The 23,183-nt window shown below is 46.8% G+C and overlaps 1 protein-coding gene across 1 annotated transcript in view; it reads right to left on the bottom strand.

Annotated features, from left to right (window-relative positions):
- The window catches only part of LOC145361081 (microtubule-associated serine/threonine-protein kinase 1-like), a 178,538-nt gene extending 155,961 nt beyond the window's left edge, over nt 1-22,577 (bottom strand). Inside the window, exon 1 of the mRNA XM_080216663.1 lies at nt 22,507-22,577. Within this exon, the coding sequence (XP_080072789.1) occupies nt 22,507-22,545 (39 nt within the window). The 5' untranslated portion in view covers nt 22,546-22,577. The remainder of the gene's footprint in view (nt 1-22,506) is intronic.
- Nucleotides 22,578-23,183: the final 606 nt, after the last annotated feature.

A 23,183-nucleotide genomic window follows, 5' to 3' on the forward strand; every position in this document is an offset into this window, starting at 1 on the left:
AGGGATCCAGGTTCAGTTCCCAGCTCGGGTCTGCACATTTTCCCCGTGTCTGCGTGGGTTTCCTCTGGGTGCTCCAGTTTCCTCCCACAGTCTGAAAGATGTGCTGGTTAGGGTGCATTGGCCATGCTAAATTCTCCCTCAGTGTACCCGAACAGATGCAGGAGTGTGGCAACTAGGGGATTTTTACAGTAACTTCATTGCAGTGTTAATGTAAGCCTACTTGTGACACGAATAAATAAACTTTAATCTTGAGGTTAGGTCATACTAAATTCACCTTCACTTACCCAAACAGGCACTGGAGTGTTTACATTTCTGAAATAATTAATTGGCTATAAAGCACTTTGAAACGTTCTGAAATTCCCAAAGGTGCTATATAAATGCACAAAAGCAGCCAAATCAGGCGGAATGGCGGCACAGTGATTAGCACCACTGTCTCACAGCACCAGGGACCCGAGTTCGATTCCCAGCTTGGGTCACTGCCTGCGTGAAGTCTGCACATTCTCACTGTGTCTGCATGGGTTTCCTCCGGGTGCTCCAGTTTCCTCCCACAGTCCAAAAGACGTGCTGGTTAGGGTGCATTGGCCGTGCTAAATTCTCCCTCAGTGTACCCAAACAGACGCAGGAGTGTGGCGACTAGGGGATTTTCACAGTAACTTCATTGCAGTGTTAAATGTAAGCCTACTTGTGACACTAATAAACTTTACACTACTGAAATAATTAATAGGCTATAAAGTGCTTTGAGATGCCCTGAGATTCCTAAAGGCGCTATATAAATGCACAAATGCAGCTATATCCTTCATAGAGGCAGAGTTGTCAGCAATGTGCTTGACAGGTTCACCAGCGAGGGAGATTGAAGCGATGATGAGTACAGTGAGGAAACAGGAACAGAAGGTGCTGGCAAACCAGCAGGAGGTCAATCAACAATTGAGAATGGACAAAGTCCAACAGGTTTATTTGGAATCATGAGCCTTCAGAGCACTGCTCCTTCATCAGATGAGTCAGTTGATAAAGGAGCAGTGCTCCTTCATCTTATGGGTAAGATGGTCTTTGAGAGTCTGTGCAGACTTGATGAGCCAAATGATCTGCTCCCGCACTGTAGGGATTCTATGACTTAGGGGACAAGAGCGTCGCTGGCTAGGCCCAGCATTCATTGCCCATCCCTGGTTGTCCTCGAGAAGGTGACAGTGAGCTGCCTTCTTGAACCACTGCAGTCTGTGTGTGGTGTAGGTACACCCACAGTGCTGTTAGAAAGGGAGTTCCAGAACTTTGACACGGCAACAGTGCAGGATGAGAGGATCACTGGCAGGGCCAGCATTTATTGCCCATCCCTAGTTGCCCCTTGAGAAGGTGGTGTGACTCCCTGTGCAATGAAGTGACTTGCAAGGCCATTTCAGAGGGCAGTTAAGAATCAACAATAGACTGTAGTTCTGGAATCAAACATAGGCCTGACTGAAATGTTAGGGTATTAGTGAAGCAGATTGATTGTAACAACAACCTGCTTATTATTACTGAGAGCAACATTTTATTATTTAATTGAATTTAAATTCTTCCTAGTTGCTATGGTGGGATTTGAACCCAGATTTCTAGGGTCCAGGCCTCAAACATTATCATGATTCTACCATTCCTCTATCCATTATCCCCCTAGCCTAACCTGCCACACCAGTGCCACATCTTCAGAATAGAACAACATTCTCTCTGCCTGGCTATAAATAGTAACTCAGACCATGAGTGCACCTCATACAGAATAGAGCATCTCCTTCCTGTCTCTCTCTCTCTCAACATAAGGAGATTCCCTAAAGTGTGCCTCTGTTATTTACCATCCTGAATATTATCACACACGACTGGAGAAATTAGATCACGCAATTTATTGAATTTTATATCCAGGACGTGTGGGCATGGAATGAAAGAGCAGGTTTTTAAAAATATATTAATTCTACAAACACATTCTTTGCTCAGAAACATCTCTCGAGATTTCACAGCATTTCGTACACCTATGCTGATGTACTGGACAGTCCCAGATTGTTAAACATGGTCACCTTCTTATGGGCGAGTGCTTTTATTGCTGGATTATTACTCCAGAAACTCAGTTAATCTTCATAGAATCATAGAATGCCTATAGTGCAGAAGGAGGCCATTCAGCCCATCAAGTCTGCATCAACCACCATCCCACCTAGGCTCTATCCATCAGAAAAAAGATGCAAAAGTCTGAGGTCACGTACCAACCGACTCAAGAACAGCTTCTTCCCTGCTGCCATCAGACTTTTGAATGGACTTGCCTCGCATGAAGTTGATCTTTCTCTACACCCTAGCTATGACTGTAACATTACATTCTGCACTCTTTCCTTCTCTATGAGCAGTATGCTTTGTCTGTATAGCGTGCAAGGAACAATACTGTCACTGTATGCTAATACACGTGACAATAATAAATCAAATCAAATAAAACATTGATGGTGAGGCTACAGAAAGACCCAAGGGAAAAAGGAATAAAAGGAAATTCTGATGGCTTAAGGTGAGAGGGGATCCAGAGGGGCAATTTTTTCCACACAGAGGGTGGTGAGTATCTGGAACAAGCTACCAGAGGTACAGGCGGGTACAATTTTGTCTTTTAAAAAGCATTTGGACAGTTACAAGGGTAAGATGGGTACAGAGGGATATGGGCCAAATGCGGGCCATTGGGATTAGCTTAATGGTTAAAAACAAAGGGGCAGCATGTACAAGTTGGGCCGAAGGGTCTATTTCCATGCTGTAGACCTCTATGACTCTGCGATGGGTTGAGATGTTGTAGGTATTATAGTCAGTGAAATTGAATGACCTGTTTCTATGCTGCTGATGCAATATGATGTATTTCAGTCTCAGATTCAGCTTCTCTCAGCCTGAGACTCAATCCGGTTTCCGAGGATAGGTTCCCAGCGCTGTCCTTCATTCACAGAATCGTCTGACAATTGAACAAGGTCACTTGTTTCAACTTACAGCTCAACACCCTTCGCTACCTGCCATCTAATTAATTTTATTGATAATCATCCAAGGCTGACTCAACGGAGGATCAATAATCACAGCCGGCCCCCATTCCCCCACTTCCATTTCCTGAAGGACTAAAGGTTAAAAAAAAGATTACCGCGGACACTGGAATCTGAAACAGAAAGTGTCGGAAAATCTCAGCAGGTCCGACAGTGTCCATGGAGAGGGATACAGAGACGGCTGCTGGGATTGGGTGACCTTGCTCAGGCGAAGACTCATAAAATCCCATCCAAGGCCAAAGAGAATCCCGTTCTGCGAGCCTCGCCCACCCCCATTCCAGAGCCTGCGTGCCAGTAAAATTCCGGCAGGCTTTGCGATGACTCTTTGTTAGAGCAAGTCACGGGATAGTAAGCCTGCTCAGCACCTGATGACGAAGGGTCATCCAGACTCGAAACGTTAGCTCACATCTCCCTCCACAGATGCTGCCAAACCTGAGATTTTCCAGCGTTTTTTGTTATTGTTGATCTAAAGATAAGTGTGGGAACTCGTTCAATTCCACTAAGCACCACCAGGGGCTTATCATAGAATCACAGAATTCCCCACAGTGCAGAAAGAGGCCACTCGGCCCATCGAGTCTGCACCAATCACAAATCCCACCCAGGCCCTACTTCCATATCCCCACTTATGTACACTACTAACCCCCTGACACTGAGGGGAAACTTAGCACAGCCAATCCATCTAACTGGCATGTGTTTCGGGCTGTGGGAGGAAACCAGAGCACCCGGAAGAAACCCACGCAGACTTGGGGAGAATGTGCAGACTCCACACAGACAGTGACCCAAGCCGGGAATCGAACCCGTGTCCCTGGCACTGTGAGGCAGCAGTGCTAACCACTGTGCCACCCCCACGTTATCTCCATTAAAATCTACCAGCCATTCTTTGCCTGATCATAGCAAGCAAGCCACTCCAATACTTATACATAGCTCTTTGATGGAATGTTCCACGGTTGACGTCACTTTATACTGAGCTCCACTTACTTTTCATAGAAGTGCATGTCTTTTTATTATTTATTAGTGTCACAAGTAGGCTTACATTAACACTGCAATGAAGTTACTGTGAAAATCCTCTAATCGCCACACTCCTCCACCTGTCCGTGTACACTGAGGGAGAATTTAGCACAGCCGATGCACCCTAACCAGCACATCTTTTGGACTGTGGAAGGAAACCAGAGCACCTGGAGGAAACTCACACAGACACAGGGAGAACATGCAGACTCCACACAGACAGTGACCCGAGCCGGGAATCGAACCCGGGTCCCCGGCACTGTGAGGCAGCAGTGCTAACCACTGCCACCATGCCACCCAGCTTGGGTTATATCGCTGAGACACAAGCAAAATACTGCAGACGCTGGAATCGGAAACAAAAGCATTAAATGCTGGAGATACTGAATAGGTCTGACAGCATTTGTGGAGAGAGAATAGAGCTAACGTTTTGAGTCTGGGTGACACTTCATCAGAGCAGCTCCAGGCTCAAAACGTTTGCTCCATTCTTTCTCCACAGATGCTGTTAGACCTGCTGAGATTTTCCAGCATTTTCTGTTTTTGTGTGGTGTCTTCAGAGTCCCTTCACCAAATTCCTTTATGTACCTCTGTTAGAGTTTGTAACTAGACTGCTACCAGTCAGCAGTCTACCTTCAGGAGCACCAGAAGAACTGACACTCCCTGTTAAATACGAGGAAAAGATTCCCTGATTGGCCCATCAATTAGATCCTTAACCAGGGAGTTTATACTCCGATAGGCCAACCTCAATGGCCTGATTGAAGTCATTAGCTGTGGGTTATAATCGCTGCTTTGTGCTAAGTTAGGTGACTCTATCACTTCAATTATGGGCAGGACATCATCATTAGTATCAAAGGCCCCTGGCAATTTCCACACGTGGACACTGGGTTAATGCCACCACCGCTAATACCTACCCTCATTCATGAAGAATGCCAAGATATGGCGATGGGGGCATCTCATGCCCATGAGAAGGCGTGTGTTTCCTTTTTTAGGGAGCAAATGGGGAAGGAATTGAGGGCCGTTTTGGTTTTTCTTACCATCGCTTCTCATCCTTGGACCTGCTGCTACTCGGGGGGGGGGGGGGGGGGGGGGGCGGGAGAGGGGAGGGGGAGGAGGAGGAGGAGGAGGAGGAGGGAGGGCAGGGCGTGGATTTTCCCGACCCACCTGCCACGGGAATGGTAGTGAGCAGGGGACAGACCATGCAAAGGGCCGCTAACTCAGGTAGGGTTTTCCGGTTTTGGGGCAAAAATCCCACCCTCTGTCTTTTCAGATGGGCATTAAACATCCCATGACACTACTTCAATGAAGAACAGGACCAGGGACCCAGGTTCGATTCCCAGCTTGGGTCACTGTCTGTGGGGAGTCTGCACTTTCTCCGTGTCTGCGCGAGTTCCCTCCGAATTCTCCAGTTTCCTCCCACAGTCCGAAAAATGTGCTGGGTGCATTGGCTGTGCTAAATTCTCCCTCAGTGTACCGGAACAGGAATGTGGCCAGTAGGGGACTTTCACAGTAACTTCATTGCAGTGTTAATGTAAGCTTTACACGTGACTAATAAATAAACTTTGTTTTCCCAATGGAAGAAGGTAGAAGAGAGTACGGTCTTACAGAACTTGTTGGGGTTAATCATAATCATATCATAGAATCCCTACAGTGTAGAATGAGGCCATTCGGCCCATCGAGCATGCATCAATCCCACCCAGCAGGAGGTTACCCTGCTAATTCCCGGCCACGAAGGGTCAATTCAGCATGGCCAATCCACCTAACCTGCACATCTTTTGGGAGGAAACCGGAACACCCGGAGGAAACCCACACAGACATGGGGCAGAATGTGCAGACTCCACACAGACAGTGACACGAGGCCGGAATCGAACCCGGGTCCCTGGCACTGTGAGGCAGCAGTGCTAACCACTGTGTCACCATGCGCCCCACAGGTTAAAAAAATTCTAGCCTTGGTGCCACAGTTGAACACTAATTCAGGAAAGAAAACGCATCAGAGTGGAGAATTTTATGAGATGGATGTGAAATGGGCCAGCAGCAATGAAAGGGATAAAAGGGATCGCTGTGTCAATCTGCCTAGCCTCCAGCTTTCCTGTAACATGGGATCTCATCTTAAACTCCAGCCCGCCAACTGTATTCTAGCAATTGAGTTACATCTGCTCAATAATCGGCCTAATGCATCGTTACTAAGCAGCAGTACATTAAAGATAGCCTTGTGATGTATTGATCTGACCTCCAGCCGACCTCCATCTGTAACCCAGGTTCCGCTCTGACAAACCATTCCTCAGTTAGGCACCAGGAATTTACCTCCGAGTCGAACCTTTCCCAACCTCCGAACGCCCCGCAGCATTTTTGCGGCCCGAGGCAGCATTTTGCAAAGTGCAGTTCCTGTTGAAATTTAGCAACAGCAGCAGGCAACTGGCGCACAGCAAGATCCCACAAACAGCAACGGGATAACGACCAGGTCATCTGTTCTCGGGCAGCACAGTGGTTCCAGGTTCAATTCCCGGCTTGGGTCACTGTCTGTGCGGAGTATGCACGTTCTCCCAGTGTCTGTGTAGGTTTCCTCTGGGTGCTCCAGTTTCCTCCCACAGTTCCAAAGACGTGCTGGTTAGGGTGCATTGGCCATGCTAAATTCTCCCTCAGTGTTACCCGAGCAGGCGCCAAAGTGTGGCAACCAGGGGATTTTCACGCTAACTTCACTGCAGTGTTAATGTAAGCCTTACTTGTGACACCAATAAATAAACATTAGAAACCTTAGAAAACTGATGAAGTGAGTTGAGGGACAAATACTGGGAGATGGCTCCACTGATTCCTTTATAAGGGTGTCATAAGATCTTGTTACATGGAATCTTAGAATCCCTACACTGCAGAAGTAGGCCATTCAGCCCATCTTGTCTACACCAACAACCATCCCATCCAGGCCCTATTCCTGTAACCCCATATATTTACCCTGCTAATCCCCCTGACACTAAGGGACAATTTAGCATGGCCAATCCACCTAACCCACACATTTTTCACACTCTGGGAAGAAACCAGAGCACCTGGAGGAAACCCACACAGACACAGGGAGAATGTGCAAACTCCACACAGCCAGTGACCCAAGTCGGGAATCGAACCCGGGTCCCTGGCATTGCGAGACAGCAGTGCTAACCACTGTGCCGCCATGCCGCCCCGGTGCCACTTGACAGGATAGATGGGCCCTATTAGCATCCCAGCCAGAAGATGTTGCCTAGTAGGTAGTACTAGTTCCACCTCAATACTATGCTGGAGGCATCAACCTCAATTTAGTGACACAGTTGCTGGTGGGATTTGAACCCACTACTTTCTGGCTCAGAGTGCTACTCACTGAGCCACACCAATCTACAGAGTGCCAAACCAACATGGCAAATGGTTTTCACCACTCAAAAAAGCCAACCTTTCCATAGAGAACACAACATCCCATCCTGCAACCAAATCACAGTCACTCAAAGCCTCTTATCTGGTGCCACCCAAAAACCTTGATAGCGAGGTGATGGGCCACAGAAGGCTTCACAGGCTGAGCCCTGTCCTATCATAAAGTGAAGTTGACTTTTATTTCCAGCAAATTCTCTGTTTTCAAGTCTATTTATTAGTGTCACAAGTTGGCTCACATTAGCGCTGCAATGAAGTTATTGTGAAAATCCCCTAGGATTAAAGGGGAGGTGATGGCCTAATGGTAATATCGGGGTGACACGGTGGTACAGTGATTAGCACTGCTGTCTCACAGTGCCAGGGATCCAGGTTCAATTCCCAGCTTGGGTCGCTGTTTGTGCAGAGTTCTCCCCGTGTCTGCATGGGTTTCCAACGGGTTCTTTGGTTTCCTTCCCAGTCTGAAAGACATGCTGGTTAGGGTGCATTGGCCATGCTAAATTCTCCCTCAGTGTACCCAAACAGGCACTGGAGTGTGGCAACTAGACGATTTTCACAGTAACTTCATTGCAGTGTTAATGTAAGCCCACTTGTGACACTAATAAATAAACTAAACTAAGCTAGACCATTAATCCAGAAACTCAGCTAATGCTCTGGGGACCCAGGTTCAAATCCTGCCACACCAGATGATGGAATTTGAATTCAATAAAAAAAATCTGAAATTAAGGATCTACTGATGACCGTGATGTCGATTGTGACAAAAACCCATCTAGTTCACTAATGTCCCTTTAGGAAAGGAAATCTGCCGTCCTTACCCGGTCTGGCCTACATGTGACTCCAGAGCCATAGTAATGTGGTTGACTCTCAACTGCCCTCTGAGGGCAACTAGGGATGGGCAATAAATGCTGGCCAGCCAGCGATGCCCATGTGTCATGAATGAGTTTTAAAAAATCCAACCCAGCGACAGTGAAGGAATATACTTCCAAGTTATTCCAACACTGCAATGAAGTTACTGTGAAAATCCTCTAGTCCCCACACTCTTGTTCAGGTACACTGAGGGAGAATTTAGCATGACCAATGCACCCTAACCCGCACGTCTTTTAACTGTGGGAGGAAACTGGAGCACCCGGAGGAAACCCACGCAGACACGGGGAGAACGTGCAGACTCCACACGGACAGTGACCCGAGCCGGGAATCGAACCCAGGTCCCTGGCGGTGAGGCAGCGGTGCTAACCACCGTGCCACCGGTGGGGTGCCGATTGGATGGTGAAACACGTCGGGTGCCGGCCTCTCACTAACTGGGTCATCGGGGTGGCACAGGAGCTGGTGGTGAAAGATTTCCCTCAGCTTCCCACAGTAAACAATCTGTAAAGTGGCCTGTCAGTTTGAACCAATCAGGAGCAATGTTCCCAAAAGTCAGAAGACACTCCCAAATATGGAGCCTGTTGTTGCCTTAGCAACTCTCTCAGGAGAGTTTCAGCACTGGGTTCTAATGCTTCAGAACATCTTTCTTTTTTGCTTAAAATTATTAGGTGCATAATTTATATCTCCCTGCATTTATCTATTCCCCTTTGTCGAATCAGAGAATGATTGCGTGCAGAAGGAGGCTTTTCAGTCCACTGTCAACAGCCTAACCAGCTAGCCCCATTAGTTGGACTCCAGCTATTTCTGAGTAATTATCCAATTCCCTACTGAAAGTTATTACTGAACCTACTTCCACTGCCCGTTCAGGCAGCACATTCCAGATCATGACACCTCGCCGTGTAATAAGATGCTTTTCTCATGTTGTCTCTGGCTGTTTTCTCTGTCACCTCAAATCACTATGCTCCAGTCATTAACCCTTCCACCACTCCGGAAGCAGTTAAATATTTTATACACAGATAAAACCTACACGGTGGCACAGTGGTTAGCACTGCTGCCTCACAGCACCAGGGACACGGGTTTGATTCCGCCCTCGGGTGACTGTCTGTGTGGAGTTTGCACATTCTCCCCGTGTCTGCATGGGTTTCCTCCTGGTGCTCCAGTTTCCTCCCACAGTTCAAAGATCATAGAATCCCTACAGTACAGGAGGAGGACATTCGGCCCATTGAGACCACAATCCCACCCCAAGCCTTAGTCCCACATCTCTCATTTACCCTAGCTAATCCCCCGACGCTAGGATCAATTTAACATGGCCAATCAACCTAACCTGCACATCTTTGGACCGCAGGTTAGGTTGATTGGCTGTTCTAAATTGCGCCTTTGTGTCAGAGGAATTAGCAAAAGATCTTTTGTGGGATTGTGGTTGGTACAGACTCGATGGGCCGAATGCCCCCCTTCCGCACTGTAGGGATTCTAAATACTTGGATCAAAATGTGATGAAGTGTTATTAATTTTAAAATGCCACTCAAGACAGTGTGTGTGAACCACAATAATCACTGTGAGAGAGTGAGAGAGTGAGAGAGTGAGAGAGTGAGAGAGTGAGAGAGTGAGAGAGTGAGAGAGTGAGAGAGTGAGAGAGTGAGAGAGTGAGAGAGTGAGAGAGTGAGAGAGTGAGAGAGTGAGAGAGTGAGAATGAGTGTGAGGCTATGGGAGTGGCTGTTACTGTCAGTGGGAGTGAGCATGCGGCTGTGGTTGGGTGTGGGTATCTCTGGATCTTAGTTTGAGTGAATGCCAGTGTGAATCAGTGTGTGAGGATCTGATTATGAGTGAGTGTGGGTGACTGAGGGTCTGAGTGTGAGCGAGCAAGTGTGGGTGTGAATGTGAGTGTGGCTGTAAGTGTGAGCGTGAGTATGGATAGAGTCAGAGAGTCATAAAGATTTATGAGTCTGGGTCTGAGCATGGGCCTGAGCATGAGGAGAGTGGTTGTAAGTATGGGTGTGAGTACGAGCGAGTCTGAGTGTAGGTCAGAGTACGAGCGAGTCTGAGTGTAGGTCAGAGTACGAGCGAGTCTGAGTGTAGGTCAGAGTACGAGCGAGTCTGAGTGTAGGTCAGAGTACGAGCGAGTCTGAGTGTAGGTCAGAGTACGAGCGAGTCTGAGTGTAGGTCAGAGTACGAGCGAGTCTGAGTGTAGGTCAGAGTACGAGCGAGTCTGAGTGTAGGTCAGAGTACGAGCGAGTCTGAGTGTAGGTCAGAGTACGAGCGAGTGTAACTGTCAGTCTGAGTACGAGCGAGTGTAACTGTCAGTCTGAGTACGAGCGAGTGTAACTGTCAGTCTGAGTACGAGCGAGTGTAACTGTCAGTCTGAGTACGAGCGAGTGTAACTGTCAGTCTGAGTACGAGCGAGTGTAACTGTCAGTCTGAGTACGAGCGAGTGTGGGTATGAGTATGAGTCTGAGTATGAGCGAGTGTGGGTGTGAACGTGGGTCTGAACGAGTGTGGGTCTGAGTATGAGCGAGCATGGGTCATCGAATGTAGGTCGGAGTGTGAGCATGAGTATGGGTGAGTGAGGGCATTAGTATGGGTTTGAGTATGAGCAAATGTAGGTGTGAGTATGGGTGAGCGAGTGTGGGTCGGAGTATGAACGGGTGTGGGTATAAATGTGGATGTGACTGAGTGTGGGTGTGAGTATGGGCAAGTGTGAGTATGAGTGCAGGTCTGAGTATGACAGAGTGTGAGTGAGCGAGTATGAGCGAGAGCGAGCGCGAACTTTATGGTTATGGATGTTTATCGGATTTCCCTCTCAATGGGGGAAATGTGTCCAATGGGATGAATTGCCCTGCACAGTGTTAGCAGCGTGAATTCTGGTAATGCTTATTGGCCCACAGTTTCACAAGTTCGATAACTGAAATAAAAATCATTCATTACCAATTGTGCACAGCAAGAATTCAACCCAAAAGTTTGTTCTGTCGACTGGAAAGAGTTGACCAATCTCCATCTGATTCCTAACACAATAAATAACTTGCATTCTCATTGGATCTTTTGTGGTGTCCAGAATTTCCAAAGTGCTTTACAGTCAGTGAAGTACTTTGGAAATGCTGTCACTCATAATGAATGAAACGTAACAACCAATTTCTGCACAGCAAGATCCAACAAGGAACAGTGTGGCAATGACCAGGTAATCCATTCTTCCTGTGATGTTGATTGAGGATAAATATTGGAAGATCTCCCTTGCTTTTCTTCCTTTCTTGGGGTCTTTTATGTCCAGCCAAAAGACAGCTCCTCTGACAGTGCAGCACTCCCTTCGTACTGTACGGAGACCTTCAGTCTAAATTACGTGATCAATTTGTGGAGATGATGTTGGAACAGAGAAGCTTCAACAGCTGTCAAATGGCTGACAGGACAACTACTGACTAACCGCAAACTCACGTCAAGTAGACAATCTCACATTCAGAAAAGGCACAGGATGTTCAGGAGAAGAATGTCACAGGGGAACTGCTTTCCTGTCTTGGAGATTCCATTCTATTGGAATGTCAACTGTGGCTCAGTTGGCTTCACTCTTACATCTCAATCAGAAAGTAATGGGTTCAAACCCTATTCCCTGCACTCGAGAACAGAACATCTAGGCTGATACTCCAGTCCAGTACTGGGGATGCTGAAGTGTCAGAGGTGCTGGTATTCAGATGAGACATTAAACTAAGGCCTCAGCTGCTCTCCCTGCTCCTGGCTAATATTTATTGGGGCAGCATAGTGGTGAGCACTCCTGCCTCGCAGCGCCAGGGACCCGGGTTTGATTCCAGCCTTAAGTGACTGCTTCTGTAGAGTTTGCACATTCTCCCTGTGTCTGCCTGGGTTTCCTCCGGGTGCTCCAGTTTCCTCCTACAGTCCAAAGATGTGTTGATTAGGTAAATTGGCCATGCTAAATTGCCCGTTAGTATCCAAAGATGCGCAGGTTAAGTGGATTGGCTATGCTAAATTGTCCCTTTGTAAGTGCAGATTTGTAGGGGGATTGGTGGGATAAATATATGTGGTTATAGGGACAGGGCCTGGGTAAGATGCTGTTAAGAGCTGGTGCAGACTCAGTGGGCTGAATGGCCGCCTTCTGCAATGTAGGAATTCCATGTATCCCACAACCAACATCACTACAGGTAGCATCTAGTCATTACCACACTGCAGTTTATGGGAGGTTGCTGTGCATAAATTGGCTGCTGCATTTCATACAGTAATATAGTGGCTTCTAAAAGCGCTTGAAATTGAGAAAGAGGCTATGTTAACACAAGTCTTTCTAACCAGGCTGTAGTTGACCTAAGAATCCTTTTTTTTGACAGTGTAAACATGCAATGGTAAACTAACTAATTGCCCAATGCTGATATCTCTTAGCTACAGGGACTAAAAATTCATCATGCATCGGATTTAAATTCTGATCTTGAAATGGTGAAGGAGAGGAATTCTGTTCCAATCATCCTAACAAACCCAGATCCTGCATTAATTGGCGAGACGGTAACTCGTCTGGGAGGTGGTTTGAGTTCATGTTAGCACTGCTGCCTCACAGCACCAGGAACCCGGGTTCAATTCCTGGCTTGGATCGCGGTCTGTGTGGAGTTTGCACATTCTCCCCGCGTCTGCATGGGTTTCTTCCCAGAGTCCAAAGATGAGAGGGTTAGGTGGATTGGTCATGCTAAATTGCCCCTTATATCAGGTGGATTAGTATGGTAAATGCATGGGGTTATGGGCATAGGGTCTAGATGGGACCGTGGTTGATGCACACCCAATGGGCCGAATGGCCTCCATCCGCACTGTCGGGATTCTATGCTTTTTTTTAAGTTTTTTATTTATTAGTCACAAGTAAGGCTTTCATAACACTGCAATGAAGTTACTGTGAAATTCCCCTAGTTGCCACAATCCAGCACTTCTCCACGTCAATGCATCTAACCAGCACAACTTTCAGATTGTGGAAGCCGGAGAATCCGGAGGAAACCCATGCAGACACGGGGAGAACGTGCAAACTCCACACAGACAGTGACCCAAGCCGGGAACTGAACCCGGGTCCCTGGCACTGTGAAGCAGCAGTGCTAACCACTGTGCCACCCATAGGTTTAGGAGCTGGGGCTTTAGGGTATAGGGAATGTACTCGTACCTCATTGACTGAAAGATGGGAGTTTTATCAATTGAGCCAAGCTAAAGTTTATTAGTGTCACAAGTAGGCTTACATTAACACCGCAATGAAGTTGCTGTAAAAATCTCCCAGTTGCCACACTCCAGTGCCTGTTCGGGTACATTGAGGGAGAATTTAGCATGGCCAATGCATCTAACCAGCATGTGTTTCGGACTGGTAGGAAACCAGAGCACCCGGAGGAAACCCACACAGACACGGGGAGAACGTGCAAACTCCACACAGACAGTGACCTGAGGCCGGAATCAAACCTGGGTCCCTGGCGCTGTGAAGCAGCAGTACTAACCACTGTGCCACCCCTGGAATTTTGTTGCCCCTTTCTTGCTGGAATTAGACACCCGAGCCAGAAAACTGCTCTTTTCCTCAAAGCGCTCGGCCAGCAGAAAGCTTCAAGAAGAAAATCTGCCTGTTCATTCGAAGAGCCAGGGCAGGCACGCTGGGCTGAATAGCCATGTCCTGCCCTGTAGCAGTTCTGGGCAACTGGGAGAATCTAATGGGGGGCGGGTGGGTGGGGGCGAAACACTGATCAGAACAGCACGGCTTCCAACAATGGAAAAAGGAAAAAGAGGAGAGGCGGAATGCAGAAAATGGCAATAGAGTACAAGCCAGATTGAGCCCTGGGCTTAGTGTATGATCCTGTGTCTCACATTGTCATAGTCAATATGTCCCTCACCCTATTTAACCCACCATCATTACAGCAGCGTTACCTCCCAGTCTAACAATAATTGCTTTTCGGATGAATCAATCGTCGCTATTTTTGCTCTTCGCTCGCTGAAGAGGGGTTGAAATGACAGTTGAGGTTTCCCTTCTATCAGCAGACCCATTTACCAGGGTTGATCACCGTCCCAGACAAGAGGGGCAGGTGGAGACGGTTGGGAGGGAGTATTGGGGTTGGTGCTGGGGAACAGTAGTTGCCAGAGAGAATGGCAACTCTCAAACTGCTTCAGGCCACGTGGAGAATAATGGGTTAATGGTTAGGCTCATGAGACAGTGGTGTGTATCATGATGTCAGTGTGACCTTAGCAGTCATGTCCAGGAGACTGAGAAAAGATGGAATGGTCTGTACCTGAGAGAGACAGAGAGATGCACTTACCTACCATAGTGCAAATAAAGGAGAGACCTATCGATTAGAACTGAGTCACTCACCATATCTACAGAACAGCACAGTGGTTAGTACTGCTGCCTCTCAGTGTCAGGGATCCAGGTTTGATTCACAGCTTGGGTCATTGTCAGTGCAGACTTTGCACTTTCTCCCCGTGTCTGCGTGGGTTTCCTATGTGTGCTCCGGTTTCCTCCCACAGTCCGAAAGACATGCTGGTTAGGGTGCATTGACCGCGCTAAATTCTCCCTCAATATAACAGAGTGTGACAACTAGGAGATTTTCACAGTAACTTCACTGCAGTGTTAATGTAAGCCTATTTGTTTTACTAATACTTAAACTCAAACTCAAACATCCACTCCAAAAGGTTATGAATATAGCCCAATCCATCATATCCATCCCATCCCATCCATTGACTCTGTCTACACTTCCCACTGCCTTGGCAAAGCAGCCAGCATAATTAAGGGCCCCATGCATCCCGGACATTCTCTCTTCCACCTTCTTCCTTCGAGAAAAAGATACAAAAGTCTGAGGTCATGAACCAACCAACTCAAGAACAGCTTCTTTCCTGCTGACATCAGACTTTTGAATGGACCTGGCTTGTATTAAGTTGATCTTTCTCTATGCCCTAGCTATGATTGTAACACTACATTCTGAACTCTGTCATTTCCTTCTCTATGAATGGTATGTTTTGTCTGTATAGTGTGTAAGAAACAATATTTTTCACAGTGTACTCAACGACCCTCTGAACAAGGGTAACTAGGGTTGGGCAACAAATGCCGGCCAGCCCCACGTCCCATGAATGAACAAAAATGAATGGGGGGGGGAAGTTTGAAGGGCCAAATAGCCTCCTCCAGCTTCTAGTTTCTATGTTAACCTGGGAATTCAATAGTATTACGGAAAGGATATTATTAAACTAGAAAGAGTGCAGAAGAGATTTACTAGGATGCTACCGGGACTTGGTTTGAGTTATGGGGAGAGGCTGGATAGACTGGGGCATTTTTCTCTGGAGCGTAGGAGGCTGAGGGGTGATCTTATAGAGATCTATAAAATAATGAGGGGAATAGATCAGCGAGATAGTCAACATCTTTTCCCAAAGGTAGGGAAGTCTAAAACTAGATTTAAGGTGAGTAGGGAGAGATTCAAAAGGGCCCAGAGGGACAATTTTTCACAGGTGAGTATCTGGAACTAGCTGCCAGAGGTAGGAGTAGAGGCAGATACAATTCTGTCTTTTAAAAAGCGTTTACACAGTTACATAGGTAAGATGGGTGCAGAGGGAGATGGGCCAAATACGGGCAATTGGGACTAGCTTAGGGGTTTCTAAAAAAAAAGGGCAGCAGGGACAAGTTGGGCCAAAGGGCCTGTTTCAATGCTGTAAACCTCTATGACTCTCAGCTACGGAAGGCAGCAATAAGAGGCCATTTAGTGTGATTAAGGAATCATGGTACATGCAGAATGTATCTTGGCTGGGACATGTTGATTAGTTCAGACTGTGACACCTTAGAGGGCGGCAGTGTTAACCCAAGTCAGAGCTGTTATTATTCTGCTGTCTTCTGCATGAAATAAATACAGGTTCATTAAAACCAACTGCAGGATTGTGGCGTACAGTGGGTGAGAGTGTAACACCTCACTCGTGTTCAGTACAGCGTGTACCTCGGACATCTCACAGCAAGCCCTAATACTCAGTGCACTGTGTCTCTGCACATCTATCTCAACGTGGGTTCAAAGTGCGGTGTAGCATGCAGTAATGAGAAAAGGCTGCTTTTTCTTTCCCCTGAATGAAAGCCGGGATGGATGGAAATGTGAAATAAATAAAAATTAAAAACACGGATTTCATTGACTGAAAGGTGAGGTCAGCTGTCATTACAACCCAGATACCGTATCAGGGGATTCCAACTGACAGTAATGGCTCAATGCTTCTGAATTCAGCATAAAATCTAGACTGACACTCCCGGCGCAGTACCAAGGGAATGCAACACTGTTAGTGATGCCACCTTTCAGATATGAGGTTGAACTGCCTGTCGTATACAGCATCTTCCTTCTCAATTCCTTTTTCCCCACATTCCCCTGTTTGCAAGTCTCTAAACTCCCATTTCCTTCCTTACAATAAACATGGAAACATTCTGGTAGAAGTTGTAATCCTGGTGATTGAAGATTATTCTTCAATCAATCTGGAGCACTCGCTTTTTAAAGCTAATCTGTCTATCCAAACCCAAGCCCTAACCCTGGTCTCAACTGATGGTCATCCTTTTGGAACTGACTCGAGCTCTTTGCATGTAAGGTGCAAAATGTTCTTCAAGCTTTCTGCTCCATTTTTCCTGAAGATGTCAACTTAGTCATGGGAAACCAACTGAAGTCAGGGTATACAGAGTGACAAGATTAGGTACCAATCTTCAAGGTGGGATATGTCCATATATCTAACCACTTAGTGACAGTAATTTGCCACCCTGTGATCAGGATAAGGGGCCAATAAAATATACCATAGTTTTAAGAGATCCTTTGACTCGCAGGCAAGTCCAGTAGGACAGGATCCAGCCTTGGTTCAATTGTGGTTAAATAGCCTATCGACCCTTGCACGTTGATACAAGAGGATGAGTACGTCCGTAAGTTAGCAGAGAGTTGCTGGGACAAGTGAAACTAGGTCCCTGGAAACCACCTTCAAGGAAAACAGGGAAAAAAGATTCCTCTTCTTCATAAGGAAAGCAGAAAGAACAGGTACGCACATTGCACCTGATTCAACTCAAGAAAATAAATGACAGCCATTTGCTGGTTCATTCCTCAGGACAATGCCTTGGCCAATCCGAGTCAATGCCTGGTTTAAATTTCAAACAATGCTTAGCAGTTAACTGTCAGTCACCATCAACTACTACATTCTGAACGGCAACACCTATACCAGAGTCCACTTGACAATCAATCAGTATTCTCTTCTCATACGGTATAAAGTTGTTCTTTCTCCTGACATTTGGTATTCTTGTGATTGTCCTGATGAGTGCAAGATGAAAAGCTGTGACAAAATATCTCCTCTCAGTAACACTCATTGGATAAGCATCAAGAACCATCCCCTGACCTACACAGGACTGTACCTCAAGACCCCTACGCACTTTCAAGACAATTATATTGCACATTGTGAACATGGTATAACAAGGGTTGTCAACAGTTTTGGATACATTCCTGGAGATTTCTTCCTGGGAGGTGATGGCCTAGTGGTATTATCACTGTATGATAATCCAGAAGCTCAGTTTATGTTCTGGGGACCCAGATTCGAATCCCACCACGGCAGATGGTCTAATTAGAATTCAATAAAACAAAACCTGGAATTAAGAATCAACTGATGATCATGAAGCCATTGTTGATTGTCAGTAAAATGCATCTGGCTTTCTAGTGTCCCCTTTAGGGAAGGAAGTCTGCCATCCATACATGATCTGGCCTAGATGCGGCTCCAGAGCCACTGCAACATGGTTGACTCTCAACTGCACTCAGGCAACGAGGGACGGGCAATAAATGTTGGCCAACCAGCGACGCCCCATGTCCCATGAATGAATTAAAAAATGACCTGCTCCCTCCAAAGTGCCCAACCCCCAACCCTCCCTCTATTGGTTGCCAGGCATGTCCATTATCATTAAGCACCGTCTTCTCCTGGTCTATTGGACAGTGAGCAGACCCTTTACCCAATGGAAAGACGGATGACTGGCAGTCAAAGTGAATTTTCTTTCCCCTCTCCGACATTCTTATGATTTACATTGACAAATGACACCACGCTGAGAGCAACAGGGCTGCTTTTAGAGTACATTAGTGGTACTTAGTGAAAAGCTTGGCTTCCTAAACAAGACTCGCTTGCTGCTGCGTGCTTCTCTTTCACAGTCTTGGGCAGAAACTGGCGCTACACTAGTCTGTCCTCAAGCTAATGACTTTATTCTTGACACCTGCAACTGCACAGAAATATATCCCACCTACGTCACAGCAGTGGTGCCTTCAGTCACTCCCTTCCGCTTTTAAAAAGCATTTAGTTACATGGGTAAGTTGGACATAGAGGGATACGGGCCAAGTGAGGGCAATTGGGGCTGGTTTAAGGGTTAAAATAAAAAGAAGCGGCATTGAAAAGTTGGGCCAAAGGGCCTGTTTCCATGCTGTAAACCTCTATGACTGTGACACGATAACCAAAATTGGGGTTCTCACTTACACATTAGAAAATTGGCCACCCAGCCCCCAGCCCCCTCCCCCACTCATCACTCACACCCAGCCCTCCCCACCCAGCCCCCACTTCCCCCAAACCCCACACCCTCCAGCCCTCAGTGGCCCCCTCCCTACCCCACCCCACCCCACCAATGAAATTGCTGCCACCTTGTGGTAGCCTTTGTTTTGTTTTAATTCATAGGATGTGCGCATAACTTATAAGGCCAGCATGCATTAAAGTTTATTTATTCATTAGTCACAAGTAGGCTTACATTGACACTGCAATGAAGTTACTGTGAAAGTCCTCTAGTCACCACACTCTGGCACCTGTTCGAGTACACTGAGGGAGAATTCAGCACAGCCAATGCACCCTAACCAGCACATCTTTTGAACTTGCGGGAGGAAACCAGAGCACCCGAAGGCAATCCATGCAGACACGGGGGAAACATGCAGACTCCGCACAGACAGTGACACAAGCTGGGAATCGAACCCAGGTCCCTGATGCTGTGAGGCAATAGTGCTAACCAGTGTGCCACCATGCTGCCCTTGTTACCGATCTCTAGGCTATTACAACAGGAGTCACGGGTTAGTTGGTGCCATCACAGGATGCGTTCCCAACATCAGATGCAAGACAAACTAACCCTTTGCCTCGGAAGACAGGAATGTACTAGCATTGGGATTTGAGTTACACATATACCAGAAAATGCACATTTATCAATACACATAAACATTTCTGCCTATACATAGGCACACATGCATGCATATACCTTCCTTACGCACGTATAAGTACATACAACTCATGATGAATACATGAACATCAGGCAGAATTCAACAGACTTTAATTTTAAACTGGCATTTCAATGCAGTACAGAGGGAGTGCTGCATTGTAGGAGATGCCATCTTTTCGCTTGTGGCTCAGATGGATGTAAAAGGCTGCATGGCACTCTTGCCAAGAAGAGCAGAGGAGTTCTCCCAAGCACCCTGGCTAACACTTATCCCATCACAAATAAACATCACAAATAAACAGATACGTAGTCATTACCACATTGCTGTTTGTGGGAGCTTGCTGTGCACAGGCTACCTACATTACAACAATAATTTCATCTCAACTTCACTGGCTATGAAGTACAGTGGATTGTCCTGAGGTTGTGAAAGGCAGCACATAAATGCATTGCTGCATCACAATCCCAGGGACCCGGGTTCAATTCCGGTTTGCACATTCCCCCCGTGCCAGTGTGGGTTTCCTCCGGGTGCTCCAGTTTCCTCCCACAGTCCAAAGATGTATAGGTTAGATTGATTGGACATGCTAAGTTGACCCTAGTGTCAGGGATTAGCAAGGTAAATATGTGGGTTTACGGGACTAGGGCCTGGGTGGGATTGTGGTCAGTGCATACTCAATGGGCCAAATAGCCTCCTTCTGCACTGTAGGGATTCTATGACTTTCTTTCCATGGCAAGATTGTTCAGGAAAAAGATACAGAAGTCAGGGGTCACGCACCAACTCAAGAATAGCTTCTTCCCTGCTGCCATCAGACTTTTGAATGGACCTACCATATTAAGCTGATCCTTCGCTACATCCTAGCTAGACAGTATTTGATTTGTTTTATTATTGTCACATGTACTGGGATACAGTGAAAAGTATTGTTTCTTGCGCACTATACAGACAAAACATACCATTCATAGAGAAGGAAAGGAGAGAGTGTAGAATGTAGTGACATAGTCACAGCTGGGATGTAGAGGAAGATCAACTTAGTGCAACGCAAGTCCATTCAAAAGTCTGATGGCAGCAGGGAAGAAGCTGTTCTCAGTAACACTACATTCTGCACCTTTTCCTTTCCTTCTTCCCAATGTACTCTATGAATGGTATGTTTTGTGTGTACAGCATGCAAGAAACAATACTTTTCACAATATCCAAATATACATGATATTAAACCAAATCAAAGTCAAATATTCTTAAATAGGTGACAAAAATCTGACAATATGGGCCTTTTAATTCATCATTTTGTTAACTGCAGCCTCCACTTACTGTTAATGATCAATTGTAACATCTATTGCTTAGGGGTCTGTCGATACTGTCACACAAAAGGAGCTTTCATTCCGGTCTGTGTTCAGGGCAATGGTTATGATAGTAGAAAATTGACCTTGGCACCCTTGGGGCTGGTTAGAGAGATTGCTACCAAATTCCAATGCCCAATCCCTATCCTGCTTCTCAAAAGCGCACCTCTGCGGGCATCAGGTGCTGAGTGGAGATGCCCCCACGTGCAACCAATTCAGCCTGCCAACACAAAGCATTCAAAGGAGGGAAAACCTCTTAGGTGAAGCAGAGCGCCTCCAGTGAGGATGGTAACATAGTGAGTCAATACACAGGAAGAGACAGCCAGACACCTCTCTGCACAAAGCACAGCCTTCTCGCTGTCCCCAGCCTTTGGTTTGGATGGTTTGCAAAGACAAGGATCCCAGGCAGCACCTTCTGTTGACTGCAGAGCAGAACCTGTTAAAAGGCCAGTGTTGCCTTAGCGCTGCACTGCCAAGACAGTTTGCCATCTCTTTGCATGAGATGGAGGGAAGCCCACTGAGGTACAGTTTCTCTGATCCCCATCTGGTCTTACCCTCGATAAACAAAAACTAAAATAACATAAAAAAAACAAAGATTGGCACCATAATCCTACTCCTAAACACGGGGTTAATGCATTGGAATCCTTTCAGAATTCAATCCCCCACTCATTTCCCCCACTCCTTAAGGTAATTGTCCATAGGCACAAATGTTCAAAACTACACGGGATTTGGATTGAGTAGAATGGGAGGGATAGTTTCCACTTGCGGGAGAGTTGATACCCAAGTTTATTTATTAGTGTCACAGGTAGGCTTACATTAACACTGCAATGAAGCCACACTCCGGCGCCTGTTTGGGTACACCGAGGGAGAATTTAGCACGGCCAATGCACCCTAACCAGCACATCTTTCAGACCGTGGGAGGAAACCAGAGCACCCGGAGGAAACCCATGCAAACAACTTGCAGGCTCCACACAGACAGTGACCCAAGCTGGGAATCAAACTCGGGTCCCTGGCACTCTGAGGCAGCAGTACTAACCACTGTGCCACCGTGGGGCCCATGAGAGGTCACCGATTTAAGGCAATTGGTAAAAAGATGAGGCCGGGGAGGGGTGAGATTTAGTTTCAATGCAGCAAGTCATTACGATCCAAAATGCACTGTCTGAGAGGCTGAACCTTCAAAAGTCCCAACAAAAACATTGGCCGGAAATTTACCATCCTGCCCACCATGGGAATCGGAGTGGGTGGGAGGGAGGGGAAACCATGGAAAGATCTGTCGACTTTGGGCGGGATTCCACAGCTTCGGGACAAGCGTGGGTGTAAAATCCTGCCCAATATTAACACGATTCCTCTCCCCACAGTTGCTGCCAGACCTGCTGAGTAGAATCTATTTTTATCCACTTCCAAAAAAGATTTCGCTATAAACTACAAAAAAAATTTGGGGAAGGATGGATTTGCAGGGATATGGATAACAGAGCAGTGGGACTAATTGGGTAGCTTCTTCGGGGGGGGGGGGGGGCTAGTATTGACGGGATGGGCCAAATGGCCGCCTTCTCTGCTACCTGACTCTCAGCCAACATTTCCACGCAAGAGTTTAAAGCTCTTCTGCATCACACATTGTAACAGTGGCTGGGATGCTGGTGATAGCGTAGCCCCTTGCACTAATTTCCTTTCTAAATAAACAAGAAATAAATTTGAGAAGTTCCCCCCTTCTCTTTTTTTTAAAAAACAAAAAACAGAGCTACTCACCTGAACTCTTCTTCGTCTCACAATATCAGAATCATCCATCGCGTCGCTTTTTTCATCTCAATATTTCCAGCACTCTTAATCCGCCGACTGGAGGTGGGGGGAGGGAGGGAGGGAGGGAGGGGTAGAATGTGTCCGGTGCCCACCAAGCAAAAACTTTTATAAAGGACACCCTACACGCACACACAGCCAAAACACACAAGACAAGGTGGGGTACAAACAAAATACAAGAACAACCTCCAGTCAAAAGACAGGGCGAGGAACCAGAAGCAGAGAATCAGCTGTCCCTGGATGGATAAGTGTCCACACGCAACGCCAGGTCAGTATCCCAATGCCACAGCGCTCCAGCCTGACTTGGCACTGGGACATGGTCAAATGTTAAGCCTCTCAATCCAGGGTTGCATCCCCCCCGCCTCTTGCCCTCGGCTCCAGACAGCTTGTCTTCCAGGGTCTGGCTGGGTTGGAGAATCAAACACTCGGGTGGCTCGAACTAGGGAAGGGAGCCGTTGCAGACACGGTACTGTCGCTGTTCCATTTCGACTGGAAAGCCCGTGTGTCTGTAGCAGCACACACACACACACACACAAAACTATATCTTACTGCAAGAATCAGCCTGCTTTTCCAATCGACCGTCCCCTAACACTCCAAAACATGACTCAGGGATTTGAAAAAAGGCTAAG

The sequence above is a fragment of the Carcharhinus amblyrhynchos genome, chromosome 33, assembly GCF_965287045.1.
Source record: "Carcharhinus amblyrhynchos chromosome 33, sCarAmb.v2.hapA, whole genome shotgun sequence".
Lineage (NCBI taxonomy): Eukaryota > Metazoa > Chordata > Chondrichthyes > Carcharhiniformes > Carcharhinidae > Carcharhinus > Carcharhinus amblyrhynchos.